The 23,064-nt window shown below is 53.8% G+C and overlaps 11 protein-coding genes across 11 annotated transcripts; 4 read left to right on the top strand and 7 right to left on the bottom strand.

The window, feature by feature from the left end:
* Positions 1-258: 258 nt before the first annotated feature.
* J4E88_010914 (uncharacterized protein) lies at positions 259-1,926 on the bottom strand (the record flags this gene model as incomplete). Its single annotated transcript, XM_049404504.1, has 2 exons — positions 259-1,003; positions 1,058-1,926. 2 exons carry the CDS (start codon positions 1,924-1,926, stop codon positions 259-261), a joined length of 1,614 nt encoding a protein of 537 aa, XP_049249711.1.
* Positions 1,927-2,359: 433 nt separating this feature from the next.
* J4E88_010915 (uncharacterized protein) lies at positions 2,360-4,092 on the bottom strand (the record flags this gene model as incomplete). The annotated part of the gene is made up of 3 exons (XM_049404505.1): positions 2,360-2,931; positions 2,986-3,414; positions 3,462-4,092. The coding sequence occupies 3 exons, from the start codon at positions 4,090-4,092 to the stop codon at positions 2,360-2,362; spliced, it is 1,632 nt and encodes a 543-aa protein (XP_049249712.1).
* A 1,604-nt stretch (positions 4,093-5,696) lies between these two features.
* On the bottom strand, positions 5,697-7,911 carry J4E88_010916 (uncharacterized protein; the record flags this gene model as incomplete). The annotated part of the gene is made up of 5 exons (XM_049404506.1): positions 5,697-6,307; positions 6,368-7,327; positions 7,386-7,496; positions 7,545-7,722; positions 7,771-7,911. 5 exons carry the CDS (start codon positions 7,909-7,911, stop codon positions 5,697-5,699), a joined length of 2,001 nt encoding a protein of 666 aa, XP_049249713.1.
* A 949-nt stretch (positions 7,912-8,860) lies between these two features.
* On the bottom strand, positions 8,861-9,408 carry HH3V (histone H3-like centromeric protein hH3v; the record flags this gene model as incomplete). Its single annotated transcript, XM_049404507.1, has 3 exons — positions 8,861-9,076; positions 9,130-9,260; positions 9,315-9,408. The coding sequence occupies 3 exons, from the start codon at positions 9,406-9,408 to the stop codon at positions 8,861-8,863; spliced, it is 441 nt and encodes a 146-aa protein (XP_049249714.1).
* A 557-nt stretch (positions 9,409-9,965) lies between these two features.
* J4E88_010918 (uncharacterized protein) lies at positions 9,966-10,833 on the top strand (the record flags this gene model as incomplete). Its single annotated transcript, XM_049404508.1, has 3 exons — positions 9,966-10,166; positions 10,219-10,600; positions 10,649-10,833. The coding sequence occupies 3 exons, from the start codon at positions 9,966-9,968 to the stop codon at positions 10,831-10,833; spliced, it is 768 nt and encodes a 255-aa protein (XP_049249715.1).
* Positions 10,834-11,342: 509 nt separating this feature from the next.
* Positions 11,343-12,335, top strand: J4E88_010919 (uncharacterized protein; the record flags this gene model as incomplete). Its single annotated transcript, XM_049404509.1, has 1 exon — positions 11,343-12,335. One exon carries the CDS (start codon positions 11,343-11,345, stop codon positions 12,333-12,335), a length of 993 nt encoding a protein of 330 aa, XP_049249716.1.
* Positions 12,336-12,755: 420 nt separating this feature from the next.
* J4E88_010920 (uncharacterized protein) lies at positions 12,756-14,691 on the bottom strand (the record flags this gene model as incomplete). The annotated part of the gene is made up of 7 exons (XM_049404510.1): positions 12,756-12,874; positions 12,936-13,026; positions 13,086-13,822; positions 13,875-14,016; positions 14,073-14,345; positions 14,400-14,655; positions 14,684-14,691. 7 exons carry the CDS (start codon positions 14,689-14,691, stop codon positions 12,756-12,758), a joined length of 1,626 nt encoding a protein of 541 aa, XP_049249717.1.
* A 559-nt stretch (positions 14,692-15,250) lies between these two features.
* J4E88_010921 (uncharacterized protein) lies at positions 15,251-17,061 on the top strand (the record flags this gene model as incomplete). Its single annotated transcript, XM_049404511.1, has 4 exons — positions 15,251-15,323; positions 15,377-16,593; positions 16,645-16,749; positions 16,810-17,061. 4 exons carry the CDS (start codon positions 15,251-15,253, stop codon positions 17,059-17,061), a joined length of 1,647 nt encoding a protein of 548 aa, XP_049249718.1.
* Positions 17,062-17,220: 159 nt separating this feature from the next.
* J4E88_010922 (uncharacterized protein) lies at positions 17,221-18,375 on the bottom strand (the record flags this gene model as incomplete). The annotated part of the gene is made up of 1 exon (XM_049404512.1): positions 17,221-18,375. The coding sequence occupies one exon, from the start codon at positions 18,373-18,375 to the stop codon at positions 17,221-17,223; it is 1,155 nt and encodes a 384-aa protein (XP_049249719.1).
* Positions 18,376-19,428: 1,053 nt separating this feature from the next.
* Positions 19,429-19,840, top strand: J4E88_010923 (uncharacterized protein; the record flags this gene model as incomplete). The annotated part of the gene is made up of 2 exons (XM_049404513.1): positions 19,429-19,772; positions 19,819-19,840. 2 exons carry the CDS (start codon positions 19,429-19,431, stop codon positions 19,838-19,840), a joined length of 366 nt encoding a protein of 121 aa, XP_049249720.1.
* Positions 19,841-20,896: 1,056 nt separating this feature from the next.
* J4E88_010924 (uncharacterized protein) lies at positions 20,897-22,930 on the bottom strand (the record flags this gene model as incomplete). Its single annotated transcript, XM_049404514.1, is given in 4 exon segments — positions 20,897-22,125; positions 22,137-22,430; positions 22,480-22,659; positions 22,849-22,930. 4 exon segments carry the CDS (start codon positions 22,928-22,930, stop codon positions 20,897-20,899), a joined length of 1,785 nt encoding a protein of 594 aa, XP_049249721.1.
* Between the last annotated feature and the right edge of the window lie 134 nt (positions 22,931-23,064).

Below are 23,064 nucleotides of genomic sequence, written 5' to 3' on the forward strand. Positions count from 1 at the left end.
CATCTTGGCTAAGCGTTGATGGTGGGGCGGGATTCGGCTCGAATCGCTGACCGGGAACATGCATGAACGCCTCCAATGAACATCTGGACCACTGCGCCCGTGCGCTAGTCGGGCATGGCGTACCCTCGCCTCGCCGGCTCAAATACTGAGGCTGTAGCCGTCCAGTCCGTCTGGTCCATTGAGAATTCATCGAGGAAGCTTTGCATGTAGTCTCTCTGCGTCCATTTCTGTTGGTCGAGAAGGCTTCGCTTGTAGTCTCTATTCGTCCGACTCTTCGTCCGATTCTTCGTCGTAGTCTCCACTATCAGTCGTTTCCAGTTCGCTGTCGGTCGATTCTACCTGAGGTCCAGAATGCGCTAATAACATCGCTGACATATCGCTGTCGGTCTCCTCCTCGTTCATGTCTAATTGCTCGTAGCGCAAGTCTTTCAAATTGTACCAGTTTCCTTGGGTCTGACAGAAGACATACGTCTCAATTAGGAGATCAAACGACAGCACCACCCAGATCGGCTCTACGTCCTTCGTGAAGGACGATGCAGATGAGCCAACTTCGTCGCGACACGTCAATGTGATCTTCCACAAAGCCGAGGGCAGCTTGGCTTGAAAGCCTAAAGCCGGATCGTCTTGATATCCTGGGGGCTGGAAGCGCTCTACCTGTGCCCAGTCTTCTATATCTGATTGAGGGTACAGGATTTCCAACGTCTCGAGCTTTGGTGGCAAATCTCTCGGCTGGCAGCAGTGTTCCAGCCAACGATCCGTCTCCGTGTTGAAAAAGAACAACTGTGGAATGGTGAGATGCTTGAGGTTGGTGAAGTGTTTAAACGATCTCTTTTGGTTCGTCAACAATTCCAGCAGCCATTCTAAATCGGAGTCGTCATCAGTAATTTCATGCGTGATGGCAAGCCTTTCTAGACTGTCTCGCATGCTATCAAGTTGATCTATGAAATAGCTAGCATCAAGCTGGGTATCTCGGTCGTCTGTGAGATGATAGCTGTCGTTGATACTGCGCGGGCGAATATTAGCAGTGGCAACGTATATGATACACTAACAAACTCACAGCTGCATTTTGAGACTTCGTAGCCGGCTGCAGTCGAGAGCTTCGAAAAGGTCACTGAGTTGGATTTCCGCCTTCTCAACGAGGGGACGATCTGCAAATTGTATCGAGACACTCAAGGCTAGATCATCAAGGTTCTCGGCGCCCTGTAGACACCCAGGACCGTTGAGACGCAGGATGGTACCAATGGTAATCGTTTTTAGATCGAGGCTTTTAAGATTCTCATAGTGAATGCCGGACTTCAGCAAGTGTGTGTCGCTCGTAGTCAAATGTCGAAGCGTGCTCCAACCGTGAATAATGCTAGCAGGGGCGAACATTCCCCCGAAAAGCCCGGAGATGCACTCGCCTGAAGGTGGACCGCGAGCATGATCTTTGACCCAGACGTCAAGGTGTGTGAGGTTGGGAAGCAGTACGAGCAGCAGTCCAGCAAATCCCGACTCTATCGAGTTTCGAATGGTCCGATGCCAAGGATGCGACGCAGGATACCCCATCTGTTCCAGCTTTGCCAAGCTTCGCACGCATAAAGACGCGAGGTCGAAGTCCTGCACCTCGCAAAGCTTCGCGACATTTTTGCGAATTGTCCCAACGCGTAGGGTTCTGACTTTTGTCGCAAGGTCTGCGCGGTCCAGGAGAGTACGCAGCAGCTGCAGAAGGGAGTTCACCTTGGGGTGAGTCCCACATGGCATGGACAGGTTTACTGTGGTGTAAAGGGCATCTTGGGCGACAGAGCGAAATCTGCGGGACGTGAGACTCAGGTCCATGAGGGTCGTGGGTGCAGCTGCGTCGGGAAGATAAGAGGCGACGTGCAGCAGTAACTCTTCCGGCAGCTGGTAGATAGGCGGGTCATCGTGAGGCGTCATAATGGACCTCATGCTTAGAGTATTGGGCGGTAGCATAGCAGACTAAGGGATGTTGATGCTCTGCTTACTCTGTAGTGGATTGCGCGGTTTTCGATTTCGCGAATAAGCTCGCTCTCGGTTGACTGTACCAAAGACCCTGACGGTATCATCCGGTGCGTATCATCCGCCACTCGACGTTGAATTCCCTGGATTCCTCAGGACGGCGCGAGTCGGGTAAATGTCATTGATCAAAGCACTGTCGTAACTTGATGCTGAAATGCGGCGCTGACGTGCCAGATGGGTGACCGCGATGCACAAGCCCTGGTGAAATTGCGATCGCGGGATGGTGCGACACGATGACGTAATCACTTAGAGATGGCAGGCACACGCACAAAGCTGCGGAACTGCACGCTAAAGAAAGTTAACAACGCTTCATCTAAATTGAACACTACATACGACTCGAAACTCAGACTTTCACCTGCGCCCTCTTCTCTCTCAACCACATCTTGAGCAGGAACAGCAAGCTCGTCACCACACCCATGCCACTCAGTCCGACGCTAACGTACATGGCGCCGCGATAACCGTGCAGTTCATCCTCCGCCGTTCTTCCGCCATTGTTGACGTGCACCTCCACTGTTCCTGCGATGCCAACTCCAATGCTGATACTGTAGTTCACGATCGTGTTGACCAAACTCGCTGCCATGCCTTGGTGCTTCCTAGCGACAGCATTACTCATGATCAGCGTGCCGGCAGGAAAGCTCATGTCCATACCCCATGGGATGATGAGCGTGGTAACAAAGGTTTGCGCCCAGTAGATCTGGTTGATTGGGAGTGTAGCGACGAGAATGTTGCCTGTCAAAAACGCTAGCATGCTGATAAGCATGACCCATCCTGGGCCGATGCGCGAGATGACACGGCCAGTAGTGACCGCAGCGATGAAGCCGGAGATCACGACAGGACAGAGATGAGCCATTGTGAGAAGTGGGGACTCGCCACGCAGCTGCTGGAGCATCTGGATGAAGTAATAAACCCAAATACCTGCAACTGACATTAGTCGTCCGCTCAAACAAAGGTATTCAGAAAGCAACTTACCGAAAGCAGCCCAGCCACATGCTATGCAAGTCAACACGAACGAGACATCCGTGCTGAGAGCATCAAATGGGATGAGGGGTTTCTTAGCGACTTTAATCTCGATCCAAAAGAAAAGCGGAAAGAGAAGAAGGCCGACTATTAGCAGGACGTAGATGTAGGGGTGTCCCCATCCAAAACCAGGCGCTTGGTTCCAGGCGAAGTTGAACAGGATCATGGCGGTAATGCCCACACTTGCGCCGAGTAGGTCAAGCTCACGAACTCGTTCCCTGTGCGAGAGATTGCGAACTTCCGGATCGAGCGGTACTGAGGGGAGGATGAAGATCGACAAAATGGCAAGGCAGAACAGCGCAATACCGAACGTCCAGAATGCCCATGGCCACCACAAGAGCGCCCAGAGACCAGCGAACGCGCCGCCAGCTATACCACCACCTATAGAACGTTAGACGATGGTTATGAGAGGACTGAGAGAAACATACCGGGTGCGCATGCTCCAAACAGCGAGAACACCATATCCTTTCTCTTTCCCTCGTTGTACGTCGCGCCTAGTAGGCCAAGCGCATTGGGGAGTAATATCGCCGGTCCTATACCACCCAGTACGCGCGAGAAGATAAATAGCACCTGACCACCATTTCCTTCAATATAAACGCTGCATCCGGCTACTATCATCCAGACGCCAAACCAGATATAGCCGACGATCAACATATTCTTGTATCCAAAGAGATCTCCGCAACGTCCAGATAACAGGATGAAGGTACCAACTGTCAACGAATAACCCGCTATTAGCCAGGACAGAACGCCGGGGTCGGTGATGCCAAGATCGGATCCGATGATGTGCAAGATATTGAGAGTGCCGAGCAGACCTGCTTGCGTAACAAATTGAGCAGAGCAGAGCAAGCCAACAAAGAAAGCTTCGCGGAGTGGAGACATGGTCTCTGCGATTGACTTCGTTTTTGCGAGTTCCAGGTCCTGCTGCTTGGAAGCTTGCGCAGAGTGGCGAGAGTCGCGGCGGTCCATGTCTTCGTGGGAGTCGCTGTCGTCAAAGTCCTGGTCGGAGTTAGACGAGAGCTTCTCGCCTGTGGGCTCTAAAAAGCCTCTTGGTTCCTCCATTTCGAGATGGTTCGACGGCGTGACCGAGGAAAGCGCCTGCTGGAATGTGTCTTCTCGAGACTATCGTGAAACGCTCGTGTTATCGCGAAAGATCGTGAATGTAAACTTGTGCTGAATGGACTTCAATTTCTGCGCCTATGTCGTTTTGGCTGTGAGTTCCGAGATGGTACCGCGATGACGACAGTGCTCGTCGATTCTCAACGACGGGTCTCGAGGCTGAGGCAGGCGATGTCTGTGTGAAAATGACTATCGCGATTCGAAGAACGTGTAGAAGTATGTGTGCAAAGGTGACCACAGCGCGATGCGCGTCCTAATTTGCCGTCCATCGCTCCTGACATTTTTCTGAGCAATCTTCAACGTTCTTTACGTGAGCGCGGAATTGCGTCTGTCAGGCAAAGAAAAGCGGGTCGGCCGAGCTTCAACCGCGGTCAAAGTCAGGATCTGATAACGCGCAAAGACATTTTTCTTCGGGAAAAAGCGGATCTGCATTCGCAGCCGAAGATCTAGATTCGGCGGTGGATTTATGAGCACTTGTGATGCTAAATAAGCTATAAACTAAGCATGTGTAACAAGACTGCGGAAGGCGACCGTTTGTAACTTGTGCAAAGGCCGCTAAAACATTCATCCGCAGGCGTAAAAGCACAATCTCAACGACCAGTCCGATCCAGGACCAGGCCGTTGTATGAGTCAAAGGCGCACTCTATCCATTCTTCCCAAATGCGCTCGCGTACGATGTTTACGCACGATTATGCGACTATCTACCGTCCCTTATCCTCATAAACCCTAACTCCAAGAACCTTCCAAACAGCCCAACTATGCCCCCCAACCCATATCGGCCCACCCCTCCAAAGCGGCAACACATCCTCCCTCCCCCTCCTCCTCCTAACAACAGGCCCCTCCCACTCCCCCTGCTGAAACCGCTCGACATCATCCCTCCTAACAGTATGCGTCCTTGCACTCGCCGCCATTGTCCAAAACCCCACCACATGCCCCTGATCAATCTTGTGCCTCAGCCAGCCCTTGCCTTTATTCTCCTCGACGCTGTTGTTAAGAAGAGATAGCAGCTCGGTGCAGGTATAGTCGGCCTTGTTCTTGGGTAGATTGATGGAGCTCAATTGTGTGCGGTGGGCTGACGCGGGGATCTTGTCGACGACGATGGGGGACCAGAGGAAGGGGAAGGGCGCGTACATGAGCCGGAGGGATAGGCTCAGCAGGACTGCGACGGGGAAGTCGAGGCCGATTGATACGCCTGCGCGGAGGGCAGATATGAAGGTAAGCCGGGGTGGAGATGTGGGCGTTGAGAAGAAGAGGAGATGTCTCTGGAACGCGGAGTATGTGGGACGAGACATTGTTACGAGGTAAGGTTTACTTGGAGGGCCCACGACGCGTCGAGGTTGTTGAGAATGTGCGTATCTGCGAGACAAAAGTACGGGTTCGCGTGTAGAAGTCATGACGTCACGCGCAACCAGTGCACACCATGATAATCTGGAATGTGTCGGTATCTATGTAGTTCTTGCCTGGAGCACATACAATCACTACAATACCATAGTTATCGTGTAAGCATAATTGCGATTCTCGTACTGACACGACTATTTTGCAATTGATTATAGCATCACCACACTTCCTACAGCCGCAGCAATCATCGCACTGCCCAAAACGCTCGCGGAGAGACCACCGGATGCAGCCGCGGTGTAAGTGGGCATTGGCAAACCCGTGCCAGAAGGTGTACTTCCGTTGCTCGATGTGCCGTTACCAGCTAGATCTGGGAACAGGTAGCTAGTGTTGGCGTCGACAACGATCCAGTTTCGCACCAAGGCCGTTCCGTTCATGACCGACTCCCACTGCTCCGATGTGCATTGACCGGGATCAAGAACGTAACATTGCGTGCCTTCGTCGACAATCGGCTCATTGGTGATGTTGTACACGTCACTTGGTCCTTCGCTGGCGTAGTCGGGGGTCTCGGTCGTAGAGATGTTGCCGGTGCTGATGTCGCGGTTGAATAGAGCGCGTGTAAAGATCTTGTACGCGGTTTCCGGTTGGTAGGCTGGTACCTCGTGGCCAGCTTCGTACACTCGGGTGAAAGACAAGTTTCCGTATTGACGCACTTGACCACCGATATACGTGTCGTTCACGACAACAGGCGCATATCCGGCATCCGCGAACGAAGTGGCATTGTCGTATGGAATGGCAAGGGAGAGCAGTTCACCACCGTACCCTAAACGTTGCAAAGTGTCAGTTCATGTCACAAACGCAGCCTTCTTGGGGCAATACTGACAATTGCAGGCATAGTCTCGGTCACCATACACCAGTGTGACCTTGATACCCTCTTCGAGAAGATACGCTAGATCCTCCTTCCAACCTGGACGTGGATAGTCGCCAATACCTCGGAATGCCCGCGACACGGCCGAGTTCGACTGAGTCCAGTTGAGAGGTACACCAAGTCCCTGCTGTACATGTGGCTGATTCAGCCAGCCTTGATACCATGGTGGTGGGAAAGCAGCTGCACCGGGGGCGGAGATGTCGTAGTAGTTGAGGTCGGTGTCGAAGTAAGGATCACGGATCGTTTCGGAACAGAATGTCTCTGCCGCCTCACATACTTCGTTGACGGTCTCGTTGTAGCCTTGGTTAGTAGGATCGTATATAAGGCTGATGTTGCGACATTCTTCAATTTGATCAAGACAGCCTCCCTCCTTGTATAGGTTGTCGAGCACTTCCTCATAGCGCGACTCGTTCACAGCCTTGATACCGTACGTGTTGTTGTACTGCATCCTTGGGTAAGCCGGCCATTGGACGTAACGATCAATGCAGCCATTAATGATAAGTAGAGTGTCGAGGTGTAAGAGATGTGTCTGTCCGGCCTCGCTCCACGTCCCGTTCTCGATCTTCTCGTTCTGCTCCTGGAAGTAAGCTGCAAACGCTGGTCCATAACGACCTCCGTAAGATTCTGTCGCAATAGAGATTCTGTCATCATTTGGCTTGTGCTCAGGAAATTCTTGGAACCAGACTTGGGCGAAGTTCCAGAGCGCTCGTGCAGAGTTCTCAGTACCACGTGTGGTGAGGTTGGAGTTTTCGCTAGGGTAGGTGCCGACATAGAAGCTGTTGTTTTGGGGAGGAACAGGGCCGTTGCCGAAGTCTACAACCTCAAGATCGCCGGTGTCTAGATTAGTGGTGATGTTGACCAGGCTGTCATAGCTCATGCCAACCTGAACGGGCTGGTCGAGATAAAGCATGTTGACTGATTCCATTAGCCGTGATACTCAGAAGACCAAATGCTGCACTATAGACTTGCTCACCCTCGTTGTTCCACGACCATTCGTTCAGGTAGGTACTATTGGAATCGGCACCAATGAAGCATGGTCCGTTCTCACGCAAAAGTCCGACAAAGGAACTGGAGCCGGGTCCACCTGATAGTGTCAGTCAACGTCGCAATGCGTTCTTTCCAAGCTGTTTACCGTTCATCCAGATGGAGAGAGGGGCATTGGCAGGATCTTTCCTCGATTCAAAGAACCAAAAGTAGGTGTTGATCTCGTAGGTTTGGTTCTCGACACCGAGATCGGCAAGTGCTCCAGCTGGGAGGTGAACATAGCCGGAGAAGCTTCGGACTCCTTCTGTGGTTTCACAGAGGTCGGTCTGGGGTCATTAGTATATGGATCAAGCACTGTGAGGAGGATGGCCTACCTCCTTGTATGAGATCGTGACTCCCTCATCAAGTTGCGATTCAAGAACGGTCACGCCCTCTGGTGTCGGAGGAAACTGGGCATTGATAACCCCACTCAGAAGCCCAGCTGCTCCAAGAAGCGACAGCCTGAATGCAACCATGATCGCTGCGGTAGGAGGAGATCGAGCTCTTCAATCTGCTGCGGGCAGAGGCTATGGAAGTACCACAAGTGCCAACTTTATACGTAGTTCTTGACATTGGGGTACCTTGACTCGTCTGCCTGGCAACCATGTACAAGCCTGCAAGTGCCTGCATGTCAGACATTGAGCTTCCTGGTTGAGCTATAGCGCATGTATCGCCGCAGCGGCACCGACCTGAGGCACCCAGTTCATGACGTCGAATGGCATTCTAGCGACGTGATACGGGCGGGGACAATGCATGGCCAAGGCTGCCAAGGAGGCTTTGCGTCACTTGTTTGTTCGGTAATGTCTTAGTTGATCGGCTACCGGTTGCGGAGGAGAGTTGGATCTTTGCTGCGATGCGTATGTGGAAGGTGATGAGGGTTGCCGGCGATAAGAAGCCAACGTTCCGGAAATGGCGGGGGAGCTTTCCTCGGCGGCGTTCCGCGCTCCCCCAGCTTGTCGAGCCTTTCGCACGCGGCGAAGACGATGATAGCCAAGCCCTCGTCGACGTACAAGCAACTCAAGCAAGAAACGGCGGACGACTACCAATGCCACTAACTATACCGGTAGTCAGCGTCTGATTGGAGTCGTTGCCCAGATGATTCACGCCATTCAGGTCGAAGTCAAGAAACGGGAGACGTGGAATTTCTGTTCCATTTGATCATCCAAAATACTGATATACAGGGGATACGGTTGTAGCTCGGTAGTCGGTATGCTGCAAATATACGAACAATAATCAATAACAATCCTGAAGACGGGCCTCATGCGAGTAACCTCCGCGCCACGCAACGCCAATCGCAATTGTTTCCCAAAAGCAGTCTCTCTGGTATGCGCACAAATTCCAGATCGCAACGATACGCCCTATTTCCTCCAAACTCGGTACTAACAGAAGTGAAGATTGGGTATCTGCCAAAACAACCATGTCAACTTAAACCGGCGCACCCCAAGCTGCTCGCAGACGACGCGCGAGTTGGATGTCCTTTTGCTGTATGGTAACGCGCTTGGCGTGGATGGCGCAGAGGTTGGCGTCGTGGAAGAGGTTGACGAGGAAGGCTTCGGTGGCTTCTTGGAGGGCCACGATGGCTTGACTCTGCCATCTGTTGGGACCGTCTTCGGTTGTGACTGTTTGCGCGATCTCGCGGACCTGGAGGCAAGTTAGCTGGCTGTCGCAAGAGTGTCTTGGTGAAGATTCCTTACGAGGCGCTGGAATGGGAGCTTCAGGAGGAGCAGGTCGGTTGACTTCTGGTAGCGCTTGATCTCACGGAGAGCGACGGTGCCGGGCTTGTAGCGCTTCTTTGCGCGATCGGGGGCGGGTCCTGCCTGTCCAACTGCGCGATGGTCAGCTGGGATGCGCGGACTTGACTATTTGGCGCACGACGTACGTCTCTTGCCCGACTCCTTCCTGCCTCCGACACTCGCCCGTCCACCTCGCGACGGTCGCGCCTTGTTCTTTCTAGTGGGAGATTTGGGAGACATGTTGGTTTTGGTGTGTAAGGATATCGCGCGATGTTTCGGGGTCCAGGTGGATCAATTGGAGCGTGGGATTGGCGACGGGGAGGGATCACGGCGCGTGCACAGCGCGAAAAGTCGCGAAACTCAAGCGCGTCAAGATCAACAAGACGAACGGTCGGCACGTCGTCGTTGGGAATATCGATGAAATGGCGTACGAGGGTCGCAGTAGTGAATGGAGCACGGGCGCATCGTCCTTCGCGATCTTGACCGTCTGCCGACGCGACTGAGACGAGGGGCTGGTGCTGTGGCTGGCTCGCATTCACCCAGGGCAGGAGCTTGGACCCCGACTCCCGGCGTGCGGAAGGTGCGATCGCGTGCTGTTAGTCCTAGCGCCTTGGCGGGCCATCGGACAAGTTACGTAGCCACATGGGCCCCATCGTTCACACGCTCGGAAAGCGGCTGCGTTTGCTGAGCGACACTTGGCCTTTCGCTGCTTACTTAGGTATCTGAGTGCAGGCGCTGCAACTTGCCTCTTTCCCTCATTCTTCATCCTGTGTTATCCCTAGAGCGCTCAACCCACCATGGCGAATGTTCTGCAAGGCGGGGACGGCATGATGGGAGGGGCCGGAGGCTTTCCGCTCGAGCAGTGGTTCTACGAAATGCCCGTGTGCACGCGCTGGTGGATGACGGCGGCGCTGAGTGCCAGTGTGCTGGTGCAGTGCCATATCATCTCGCCCTTCCAGCTCTTCTACAGCGTGCGCACCGTCTTCTTCAAGAGCCAGGTACTACCACTACTACCAATGTGTCTATTCCAGCCCTTACTGACCTGCATAGTACTGGCGACTGCTCACCACCTTCTTCTACTTCGGCCCACTCAGCCTCGACCTCCTCTACCACATCTTCTTCCTCCAGCGATACGCGCGCCTGCTCGAGGAATCGTCCGGCCGCTCTACGGCACACTTCGCATGGCTCCTCACATTCGCTTCGACGCTGCTCCTCTGCATCGCGCCCATGTTCTCCATGGCCTTTCTCGGCTCGGCTCTGTCCAGCACCCTCATCTACATCTGGAGCAGGAAGAACCCGGACACCATGCTCAGTTTCCTTGGCCTGCTGGTCTTCAAGGCGCCCTACCTGCCCTGGGTGCTCTTGGCCTTTTCGCTCATCATGCATGGGACGGTGCCCAAGGATGAGATGTGCGGCATCGTTGTCGGCCATAGTACGTCTGCGCTCCCAGCTCTTGTTGACAACTACTAACACACTCCAGTCTGGTACTATTTCAACGACATCTACCCGCCGCTGCACAACAACCACAGCCCTCTCGATCCTCCCGCGTGGTGGCTCCGCCTGATCGAAGGGCCGCCTGCTCCCACAGAAGAGACTGCCGAAGACGAGGCGCCAACCAATATGGACGCAGGCGGCGAGGACGGTGCCGCAGAGGCGGAGCGATAGACGCAATCGTGACAACGTGCATTTACATCTGGCGTTTGGCGAAGACTCACGGATTTGAGATACCCTAGCTGTCTTCGGAGCATTGTTAGCTGCATTGGTTTTGTAGGTACATACATTAGACACCCACCCGTACAACGTGCTACCCTGCCCACGGGATCTTCAGATGTTCATCTCCGGCTGTGTTTTCGTGGTTGTCCAATCAAGACGGACAACGTGCTCTCTGACAGAGGCTTAAGTTGAGGTCGGCTACCCAGCTCCTGCCTATCGTGGCGTAGCACCTTCCTTTCTGGGCTAGCATCCCCATGGACCTGCATCTCATCGCTCACGCTCTACAGGGTCTCGATCAAGCATCGTGGCGACGAAACGGCCATGGCCGATACCGTCAGAACTATTGGTCGACGTCGTTGCCGTTCCCAGCTGCTTATAACATCGCATGTCCTCTGCGTGAGCATGACAGCAAGCCTCTTTCCTGCTTCACTTCGACCATCCCGATAACCTCAACGTCTAAGATGGCACCACCGAAGTCGCTTCTACCTCTCCTTGCGGCAGTACCCTATGCTTCCGCTTGGGGCTCCCTCGGTCACACCGCAGTGGCATACATGGCACAGAACCTCGTCTCCCACAAGACGGCCAAGTTTGCGCAGACCCTCCTGAACGACACCTCATCCGCATATCTCGCCAATGTGGCTACCTGGGCTGATAGCTTCCGCTCTGAACCGGAAGGGAAGTTCAGTTCTGTTCTCCACTACATCGATGCGCTCGACAACCCGCCTGAGAGCTGCAACATCGACTACGAGCGTGACTGTCCTGAGGAGGGTTGCATCGTTTCCGCCATCGCCAACTACTCCAGCCGCGCCTTCCAGAAGTCGGTTGGCATCGTCGAACAGCAAAGAGCCCTGAAATGGGTCATCCACTTCGTCGGCGATGTTCACCAGCCACTCCACGTGGAGAATATCGCCGTAGGTGGTAACCTCATCAACGTCACCTTCAATGGCGCGCGGACGAACCTGCATTCCATCTGGGATACAGCAATCCCGCAAAAGGCCTACGGCAACTTCTCACAAGCCAATGCATTGGCCCTAGCCAACAACCTCACCGCGGAAGTGAAGCATGGCAAGTTCAAGAAGGAGAGCAAGACGTGGCTCAAGGGACTGAAGGCGAAGGATGCCGTCAGCAGCTCCATGACTTGGGCGCGTGACGCCAACAAGTTCGTGTGCTCCACTGTCATTCCCAACGGCCCTGATGCAGTGTTCGCGCAAGAGCTGTCAGGAGCCTACTGGGACACTGCTATTCCTGTCGTTACGAAGCAACTCGCAAAGGCGGGGTACAGACTTGCCGCGTGGCTGGATGCTCTCGTCGAACTCAACGAGAAGAAGGGTCATGGAAAGTGGGAACGGGAGACGAAGCGGGCGGTCACCCTACAGCCATGGCAGGAGGAAGCGAGACAGGCCCGACGCGAATTTGGGCCTGACTGCGGTTGCGGCGAGGATCATGCACACTAGAGGGAAATGGTAGACGATTTGGATGGACTTGTATAGTGGAAGGATGTAGACTATGAAGAGTGGACGACGAGACGAGATGATGAGATGATGAGTACGAGATAAATCGGTTAGACAGTGAAAGCTCATACAAAAATAAAACTGAACAGGTCTAGAGCCTACATCGCCGCCAGGTCACCTATCTTGTGTGCTTCCATTTTGATGTAGGCTGTAGGCCTGTTCAGTTTTTTTCTTGGTTGACATGGTGATTACCACCGCATTGATCATGTTTCAGGAGCGAGCGGTTGACATTGCAGACAGTCAAATACAGCAGTGTTGAAGACATCTCGCAGAATACAAGACGCTGCAGTGCGACGCCGAAGTTGCAAGTGGTAGAATGTGCGATATCGAAGTATGCTCATATAAGTACAAAAAAAAGGACATTTACACAGCTTTCAAGCACTCATCGATGATAGCAGACACCTGCAGGCATTCTTCATCGCGCATCTTGTTCGTGAAGACCTGGATGGCAGTCGGTGCACCATCCACGAGCTTGGGATTATCTGCATTGAATACATTAGCTTGCGTCTCAAACCCGTACAAAGAGTCAAGACGGCGACTTACAACTCGGGCCTACTTGGCCAGGGCCCATGACAAAGGGCTCAGCATCCAGAGCGCTCGAGGCTTTACCAAAGGGAAGTACGCATGCGGGATACTGGCTTGACGTTAGCAATGCTCTCTACAGCCACTTCGAGATGGGTAAGCATGACTTACATCCAATACGTTCAACAGTAGCGTATACGGCGGTAACCCGTATGTATCGTGCGCGACCGCAGTGTGCTGTGCAGCCGGACCGATTACTCCGTCCAATTTCTGCTCTCTCCAAATCTTCCTCCACTCGTCTTGGATAACATCCCGCTTGACATTGAGCGCAGCTAATTTCTTGATGCCCTCCAAGCCCTTGCAGTCGTCCAAGAAGTCAGACTTGAAAGAATGGAAAACCTCCATGGACTGAATAACCGAAGGAACAACAGGCTCACCACTAGCGGCTACATGCGTCGGGGGAGTGTCGTCGAGCATAAAGAAGGCAAACGCGAGGGCTAGCGCATTGGCGACCTGAGCGCGCGCCGGCGCGATGGGAACCACCTCGTGGCCCTTTGCTTCGAGCGCGCTGACAGCTTGTGCTAGCGCTCTTTTAACCGGCGGATGCAAGGGGAAGGCGGAGTCCTCGGCCAAAAGACCCAGTCTTAGCTTCGGCGCGCTCGGCGGTGCTTCTAGGTCTCTCCAAGGAACGTCGAGAGCAGAGGCGTCGTACAAGGCCGGTCTCACTGATAGGAGTGACCGACACAGAATGCCTAGAGCTTGTATGTCGTTTGCGAGGGGACCAGCGGACGGGTTGAAGAAGTTGTTGCCAGCGGATACGGGCGATATTTGTCCGCCATCTGGAATGCGCGCTGTAGAGGGCTTGAAGCCGTAGGTGCCACAGCAGAGGGCGGGTATGCGGATTGATCCTAGTGTAGATCAGCAAGTCTGATCACTACAACTTCGACGACATGTACTGACCTGCAATGTCTGTTCCAACACCGAGTGGAGATCCTCGAAATCCAACAAGGGCACCTTCGCCTCCGCTCGACCCTCCCGCAGTGAGGGCAGTGTTGTGAGGGTTCAAAGTACGCCCGAAGATGTTGTTCTGTGAGTCGGCCGTCTACGTTACATTAGTCCATGAGCCTTCTTGATGTTAAGACGGGATGATTAACTTACCATCATGGTCTGAGGGATATTGGTCTTGACATATACGACTGCGCCTAGCTCGAGCAGGATATCCACGAGCGGTGAGTTTTCCTTCGACGCCGCATGGTCCAGAAACGAAACGAATCCAATCGTGGCCGCTGATCCAGCGACTTGAAAAGCATCTTTGAGACTGATGGGTAGACCGTGCAGAGGGCCTACGATACGACCGCTAGCTCTTTCGCTGTCGAGGAAGCGTGCTCGCTCTTGTGCTTCAGCAAAGTATGTCTCTGTGAGACAAGACAGCTATAACACTACGTTAGTGGCTTGTACTCTATTCTGAAGGAAGAATTGACGTACCAACTGCTGTGCCATGGCTGCTCTCTTCGAGAACGCTATGGTAACCTCCAGTGACGATAGAGTACCATCCTTCAGCTGCCTCAACAGCGCTTCAACGGTATACTTCTCGGTAATCTCCAGTTCCCTCTCGCTCAACAGTCCCGACTTTCGTGCAATGCCCATCTTCATCAAGCGATTTGGATGTTCTGAAAGCGGCATCTGGAGCAAGTCCGTGACTGATGCTGGAAGAAGCCATTCTTTTGGTATCTTCTCGCGACTGGACTGCTGCTTTGCAGCAACCTTACTCTCCCATGAAGTGGAAGCCATATTCGATGAACGAAGGGAATTGCTAAGTCTCGGAAAGATTCGAGTTGGAGAGATACGGGTCGGACGCGTTATATTGGTAATGGCCAGCATCCGGAGATGCTAAGATATGTATATCATTGGAATACTCAGATGCCGTAGTATCTATCCGTGGCTGAATAATGCGGGGTCCAGATCTCGTCCGCATGATCGCGAGGCAAAGTGTTGATATCTGGCCGTGTCGGAGCAACATTTCGTTTCGTGTCTGAGCGGCAGACGTTAGCGCGACACTACCCCACAGCCGCCAGCGCCAAGCCGGTGGGTTATTTAATTCGCAATTCGCCCAATTCGCCCCGTTCGCCTGCGGAAACACGCAATCCGGGGTTCGAGATAGGGATGCGCAGATAACGTACAGAACACAGCTGACACTGCCTCAGCGGTTGCTGTGGTATATATACGCACGAAAGCTCTGGATAACAGTGGGGAAGATATCCACGCGACAAGCTCCATGCCTGTGATAGACAACCTCTTCAACGCGATTATTTTTGTTTCGTACCCTCCTGAGAGCGATGGCCGACAGCAATGGCTCCAGACCGGATGATGGCACCTTTTGGGCTCCGGGAACGCTACGACTAGAGGATTGTAAGACTCGCATTTGCCGCTGTAAAGACCGCACACTGACTGTCCCGCTGTAGTGACCGGGCCCGCAACGGACGTCATCCTCCACCCAGTGCCTAGCACCGAACCAGATGACCCCTTGAACTGGAGCAAATTGCGCAAGACCATCAACTTCGGCTTGACCGGCTTCTTCGTCCTTTGGACATTTGTACAGCTCCAGAGCGGCACGACATCATGGGGTCAAATTGCGCCTGAACTGGGCTTCAGCAACGATCAGCTGAACAATGGAGGCGCTATGAGCTGTGCTGGGCTTGCAGTCGGCTGCATGCTCTTCATGCCGTTCGTACACAAGTACGGACGACGACCTCTGTACCTGCTCAGCTCTGCGCTCCAGTTGAGTGGAGTGTTGTGGCAGACCCAGATGGCGAACTATGGTGACTATTTGGGCAGCAACTTCCTTGCTGGACTGGGCGGTGCTATCAGCGAGGCCGTCATCCAGATCACCATTGCCGATTTGTTCTTCGTCCATCAACATGGAACGATGAACGCATGGTACCTCGTCTTCACGTCCGTGGGTGCCTCCCTCGGCCCGGTAGCCGCCGGCTTCGTTGTGGAGTCGCAGGGCTGGAGATGGATCTGGTGGTGGTGCACAATCTTCCTCGGTCTAAACTTCGTCCTCGTCATGTTCTTTTTCGAAGAGTCCAAGTACGTCCCTTTCCTCAATGGTCAGAGTGTGCCACATACGGCTGGCACTTCTGGCTCGGATGGACTCGAGGACGGCCGTCCCGACTCAGGGCTGCAAAAGGCCACAGACGGCAAAGGCGACGCAAAGCACACCGCCATGGAGCGCATACAATCCCGAATTGACACCTCCTTACCACGAAAGACTTATCGTCAGCGCATGGCCATCGTCACCCCTTCCAATCAACGCATCGGCCACCACTTCTACCAGCCAATCGTTGTCTTGTTCACTTTCCCTGCCGTGGCCTTTGCTGCACTCACTTATGGTACCCTGCTGGCGTGCATGGCATTGATGAGCTCATTACAGGCCGTCTACCTGTTGCAACCACCATACAACTTTGGAGCTTCTGGCGTTGGACTCATGAACATTGCTCCGTTCGTTGGCACGTTCTTTGGATTCTTCGCGGGTGGTTTCCTGAACGACAGATCGATCATGTACTTCGCCAGGCGGAATGGAGGCATTTACGAACCAGAGATGCGCCTGTGGATCACTCTTATCTCAGCAATCCTGCTCCCGGGCGGTATCCTGATGTTTGGGCTAGCCTTAGCCAGGGTATGTTGGTAACACCTGGCTGTAATGATGGTTCACTAATAGCTTCTTCAGGGTCTGCACTGGATGATATTGGCCGTAGGATTCGGGCTGTTCGGTTTCACATTTGTCCTAGCTAGTGGTGTCGCGCTATCATACGTGACAGATTGCTATCAAGAGGTGAGTCGACAGCTCCCAGTCTATTCGAAGCGGAGTTCCCACTGACATGACAACCTTCAGATCCTCGGAGATGCTATGATAGGCATCGTCTTTGTCCGGAACCTATTCGCCGTGGTCATCCTCTTCGCACTCACGCCGTGGACGAACAATATGGGTATACAGAACGTCTCCATCATCACGGCGGCTGTATGCTTTGCGATCTTGCTAATCCCCATCCCCTTGCTATTGTGGGGCAAGAAGATCAGGGTTGCGACGGCGACGAAATACAAGCGCATGGCAATGCGACAGCCAGCCCATAGAACACTTGAGTAGTGTTCATGATGGGTATCGCATCGCTACGCTGTTCCTGGGAAAAGCAGAGCGGTTGGAGTGTCCCTGCACAAACAACTTCTTATGGTATCTTCATCCCACCCAGATGCTTTCCACCAAGGCATTGTCTTTTGGGCTGTGTGCTCTCCATAGTCGAGAGCTTCATTGTGGAAGCCACGAAACGATCTCGCTCCAATGTATTTGAGCCGTGCTATCTTTGATGACCCAAAATGCCATGAGTTGCTTCTTGACCTTTGTTCGCAATTCTTTCGAAAACTCGATGACGACGTCGATCTTGTCGAGCGCCATTTCGCGCTGAGCAGAATCGACCAGCTCGAAGCAAGCAAATACATATGGGATAATGGCGCCTGGCACCGAGCGCTTGGTGATTTGGAGTATCATCCGCAGCTCTTCGAAGATAGCATTTGAAATGACAGTGCCTCTCGCTGACGACGTGCCATATGGATGTCGCAGTCGATGTACGATAAGCAGCACCGACCAGCGATATAGTTTGGCTTGAGACATGATGCTAGCCACCTCTTCCTGCAAAAAACGGCTGATTTGCTCAACGGGCAGGATTGGCGTCCAGGCCTCGACGGCGACTTCGATGTCGTTCAGAGCTTGCGTAATCTCAGATAGATCAAGGTTCGGATTCTGGCGTAGCGAGTCGGTGATCTTGCAAACATCGTAAAGATACGGTAGCATAGGCCAGGCAATTCCCATATATCGATCAACCATGTCATCGGTCTCTTGGACTTCGAGCCGCAGGGTTGGAGCCTCGCCCCGTATGATGCACTCTTCGGTCTCCGCCTGAATGAGGCAGATGACGAAGGCCTGACAGTCCGGACTGAGCTCCACTGTCGATTCGTATATGGGCTTGATGATGTCGAGAGTGTGTCGACAGATCTCTAATGAGCTCCCGGATATGTGCAGGGCAAACGTGATGGCGCTCACTGCAAGCATCAACACGGTCTGAACGTCTCCAGGGTCGACGGCTTTAACAGACCGTAAAGTGGAAACGGCAGAGGCAGCCCGCCTGTGGCCAATGACTCGGTCCTCATGGTTTGGGCCAGGCTCGTACTCGCAAGCTAGGAGGGCCGCGGTGGCTATCAACGAATCTTGTACCCACGACGTTGCGTTGTGGAGCTGACGCGCGAAGGCTTTGTGGTGGCAGATGCGGAAGCTTGGCGCGATGAGGAACTGGTCGATGCGCGTTTGGCCTTGGGATACGCCCTTGACGAGGTGCATCTCCCGCTCACTCAGATCCGCGAACGGGGATGGAGCCCTGGGCAGCGCGACTATGTCCCAATCCGGCATCGCTGGGCTCGCGGCCGAGGCTGGGCATCTGGGTGACGAAGAAGCAACAGAAAGGCTGTCGCTCCGAGCCGTCTGTAGCGGGCTGCGTGTCGTACCCTCGGTGCGCTGATACCGAGGTTTGCGGCCAGCAGTGCCAACTGGTCGTAGGGTCTGGCATGAGTTGCGGAGGCGTTGGCATCGCTCGCAGGCATCCTGGCCGGGGACGCGCCTGCATCTCTCTTTCACGGCATGGCACCTGTCGCATGCTCGTCTTGCTGGCGGTCTGGCCATCGCGGACGCTCTCCGGTGGGTCGCAGTGGATACATGCTCAGTGAAGGGTGGTGTCTGGAGAGCAGGCAAGGTAGCTGAAACACCGGCGGGTGCTGAGTAACGAAACACGTGCCGTCCGGCAATCCCCGCGTCGCTGGCTTCGATCAACCGAGAAAGACATCGACCTGGGATCTTGTTGTATACACTGGGATATACATTTGTGAGTTGATGATACGATCATGATGCAAGTGTTTATGTTGCTCGTCTTCGCCGCGTGTCGAGTCTCGGTAAGTTAGTGAGAGCTTCATGGAAGGAACGCCCCGCAGACTGGAGCTTCATGGGCGTTCACGGAAAGCACGCGTCTCTATGACGCGGCTGCCATGGAGGGAAAGCACGACAGTCATCAACATCGCGACTGGGTAAAACTTCCAAGGTTTGCGAGGCCAATATCGACGTTCTGCTCATCCACCATCCCTCATCACTCATCCACCATCACTCATCCTCATCTCATCTCTGATCTCATTCCTCATTCTCATTCTTCCTCTCTTATCTCTCATCAATACCCCGCAACAGAAGGTACAACAGAAGAAACCAAAACCGTCTGCAGCGGCGTTGGAGACAAGGCTTCAGACTGCATACACTAGCTTCACTGCACGAGCCCCGGCAACTCTGAAGCCAACCGAAGTACCTATCGACATCGGTTCCCTGGCAGAATGGGTGACTCTGCTGAACACGCCGACTGAGTTTGAGCTCCCGTTGAGTTCGCGGAGGACCGAACAGACCCGGACCAAATTCGACACCGCCATGGACCTCACCAATCGGGGTGTCGCATACCTTGAGAACGTTATGCCTGCACTAGTCAAGGCAAACATGGCGATGAAAGAAAGGCTCAGATCACCTGCTAGCGAATACATGATGCCCGATAGCTTTGCACCGCCTCCGCGTCGGTCTACAGCAGATGATGGCCTGCACCCTTGCACATCGTCGCTCCACTTCAACGACTGCAGCGGCACAGCAGATGAAGTCGCCTCTGCGCCTGACAGAACGACTAGCGAGACAGCAATGATCGACGCTCCGCCTCTGTCTCCGGAGGAAGCTGTGTGCGAGCAGGGTGCGGGTGGTCCAAGACAATTTGGCGAGTACGAAGAGTATGTCGTGCAGTTATACAACAACACAGCTGCTTACCGTAAACAGCGGCCTCATGATCGAACGCTGAGCAGCATCTGCCTTTGCCCGAAGACTGGATGTGCACACTAGATGAAGACCTGGCGCCCGGCGTCATGGACGAGCAAGCCGACGACGACACAACCTTCTAGCAGCCAGCCGAGGCGTCGGGGGAAGGCACGGCATCCCGGCCCCCTCGCCCTCGGCTGGTGATGCCAAACAAGCCGGCCCTTGAGCCACGACAGCTGGGCGAGACGGATCTACCAGTGGTCCTACACATTCCGCGGAGCGATGATCCCAACAGCCGCCATGGTGACGTTGATTACAACAGCATTTCAGAAGAGACAACAATTGCGAGTGCCAGCGCAATGACTACTGAACTACTCGATACACAGGGCACGCGGAGGTTGCAATGGGCGACAGCAAGCTGGAATCCAGGTACCTGGTTATGTTAGCGCTACACTTTGCGTCCAGCCGGGCCTGACTGAATGGGTGTGTTGTGGATTCCGGACGTCGTGAGTGACTTTTCTGTTCCGCGTCACTGCGATACCATGGGACGAAGTGGGTGACACAAACTCAACTAAGATATCACAATGTATGCAACTTGCATGTTGCAAGCGTGGTCCAACTTCACATCGCGCAATTAGGCCCATTCTAGACATAATCATTGCCAGCATTCTCAAGGGACAATATCTTAATCCACGTACACAATCGCGATTCGCCGCATGCAGAAAGCATCGCCGTCCTCTCCAGGGTATGACACAAGGCACTTCACCGCGGCATCTGTCCAAGTTCCCACTCCATTGAGTACGACCATCGTCGTCCCGAGCCAAACGGTATGTCGCGTTTATCCTGCATTGCCCGTTGGAACGTGTTCACATTCTCGCGGCACTGCTGCATGACGGCATCGCTGACACCTTCCAGCTGCTGAACGTGTTACCGCACTTGACTGATCTCATGCCTGAGGTTTTCGATCGTCTGCCGCTCAGAGCGCAGGCTGCTGTCTAGCTCTTCCTCGCTGCGTCTCCCTAACCCCAACATTCTGCGTGTGTGTCATGCAAGTGAGTTGTAGGCCGCGTGATATCATGCATACGCTCATCCGAGTTCGTCAGTCGTGAAAGAAGGTGGTGCTAGATAAATTCCACCAGTGGGCCACTGCCTCGACGCCCTCGTCGACAACCCTCAAAGCAAGCACATTGGGAGTGTCCTTCAACATCTCTTTGAGGACATCGTCATCCCTAAGGGCAAATTTGAAGCGAACCTCGTTCTCGTGGACCTTCAGGTACAGCTCGGTCGCATTCATCAGCCTGAAATAAAGCTCTTTTCGCGTGTGGTCATCAGCGTCCTGCTCCTTGACGAGTTCCATCGCGGCGTGGACTTGCTTCACCCAGGTCTTTCGATGCTTGTCGTCTCTGTCATCTGCCGATACTTCCTGCGACTCGGTTTCCTCCTCGTCGAATGCCTGCTGCGCCTGCTGAAAATAGAATTGGCTGACAACTTGGTTTTCGAACGTGATGTGGTTGCGCTTCAGGTACGGCCATACCGCTGTAGAGTAGCAGTACGTGCCGCGGTGGTCGTTGCTGGAAGCTAATCTTGGAACGAAGATGGAAAAGAACGCCCAGGGGAGTCCTGCCGGGTCTGTGAATCGGGCCCTGTCTGCTCTTAGCAGCTCAGGCGTTGCGCCCATTTCTTCTGTGAGTCGATCGAAGTGATCGAGAAGTGTTTGCACCGGTACTTTGAAGGTGATCTCGTTTCTTGTGGGTGGTACCAAAGCCGGAATTGAGCCCTCAATATCAGGTGCAGGCAAGGTCATCCGCGGTAGCTGCGGTAGCTGCGGTGAATGCGGTAGCTGCGGTGAATGCGGTAGCTGCGGTGGAACTGGACCCCCAAGACTGGGTGCGGAAGAAGTAGTCGGCAGTGACTGTGGTCGCTTTGGTAGCCTGGCTGGAGATTGCTGTAGTGGGGTTGTCGGTTCGTCCTCAGGTGAATCTACAGACGGCTGGTACGGGTATGGTTGAGGCGTCCACAACCATGCTGGTTCCTGGTATCTGGATGGTGGGGTAATCACACTAGCAGTTTCTCCAGGCACAGTTGGCTTCTGTTTCTTTGCAGGAGGAGCCTGACTAGTAGTGGCGGGAGAGTCATCGGACTTGGCGGTGATGACATCCATGAATGGTATGAGGCGCTCGAGGCAGGCGAGCTTTTTCTCGAGGGCAGCTCGAACCCGCTGTTGGCAGATGAGCGCACGGATGGACAACTCCACTCCCTCTACCAGCGCCTCTTGCACCATCCCTTGTAAGTACAGGTACATTCCAAGTGACAAGTCTTTTGTCGGTACTAGTAAAAACTTGTGACTAGTCTTTTGTCGGTAACAGTAAAAATGTCAAGCCAGATCCTGGCTGTCTTGACTTCTCCCATGTGACTGAATGCGGTTGTCAGAATCTGCGTGTGCAGAGCGGAAAGGTCGCTATACCTCCGTTCGTCTGCAAGCTCTCGAATCGTTCTTGTTCTGTCTATATCGGTTTGACGCAGCCGGGCTTGGAGGATATCGTTCGCAACCGTCAGATCAGTCACTTTGCCCTTAGAGCCAAGTAAGTCACTGCCGTTTGTCTTGAGGCGTTCCTTGTACTGGATAGCCGATTCTGTGAGTGGTTAGCAAAGGCTTGCAATGTGAGTGGAGGTTGTGCGTACTGCGTGAGGCCAACAGAGCCTCCGCCACAATGCGGTCAGCATCTCCTCGTCGGTCTGCAGCTTCCTCTAAACCCTGCTTGCTTTGGGTGAGTCGGCGATGTGCAGCTTCAGTGTTTGCTCCTCGCGTGCATTGCCGTTTAGGCTGGAGCTGTAATGTGTCTCCAGGACTGCGAGCATAGGCTGCAGTGAGTATGGTATGTGTTGTCTCGGCGCGATGACAACAGACTGTGGTGTGAGCGCCACATTGTAGGTGTGTAGAGTTAGAAGCGCCGGTCGTGCGAAGGGTGTTAGAGTGAAGGTGCGTGGCTTTCCGATGGTTGCACTTGCTACCTAAAGGTGCTCGACATCAACGCTGGAAGCCCCACTCACCTGTTGAGGTGAGAGCAAACGACGCTAGACCCTTCTCGTCCAAGCTTTGCGAGATATTAGGAAACAGCATTTGAGCGAACATGGCGCCCAAGATCTTCGGAGGCTGAGCTTGTCTGCGGGAAGCTTCGTCTTGACCTTCGCAGTCCTGCCTACCGTACTCAAGAACAAGCCCCACCCAAACAACCGAATACAGCAACCGCACACGGAATTTAGTAG

Source organism: Alternaria novae-zelandiae (assembly GCF_023758075.1).
Source record: "Alternaria novae-zelandiae strain BMP 2774 chromosome Unknown scaffold_44, whole genome shotgun sequence".
In the NCBI taxonomy this organism is placed as follows: domain Eukaryota; kingdom Fungi; phylum Ascomycota; class Dothideomycetes; order Pleosporales; family Pleosporaceae; genus Alternaria; species Alternaria novae-zelandiae.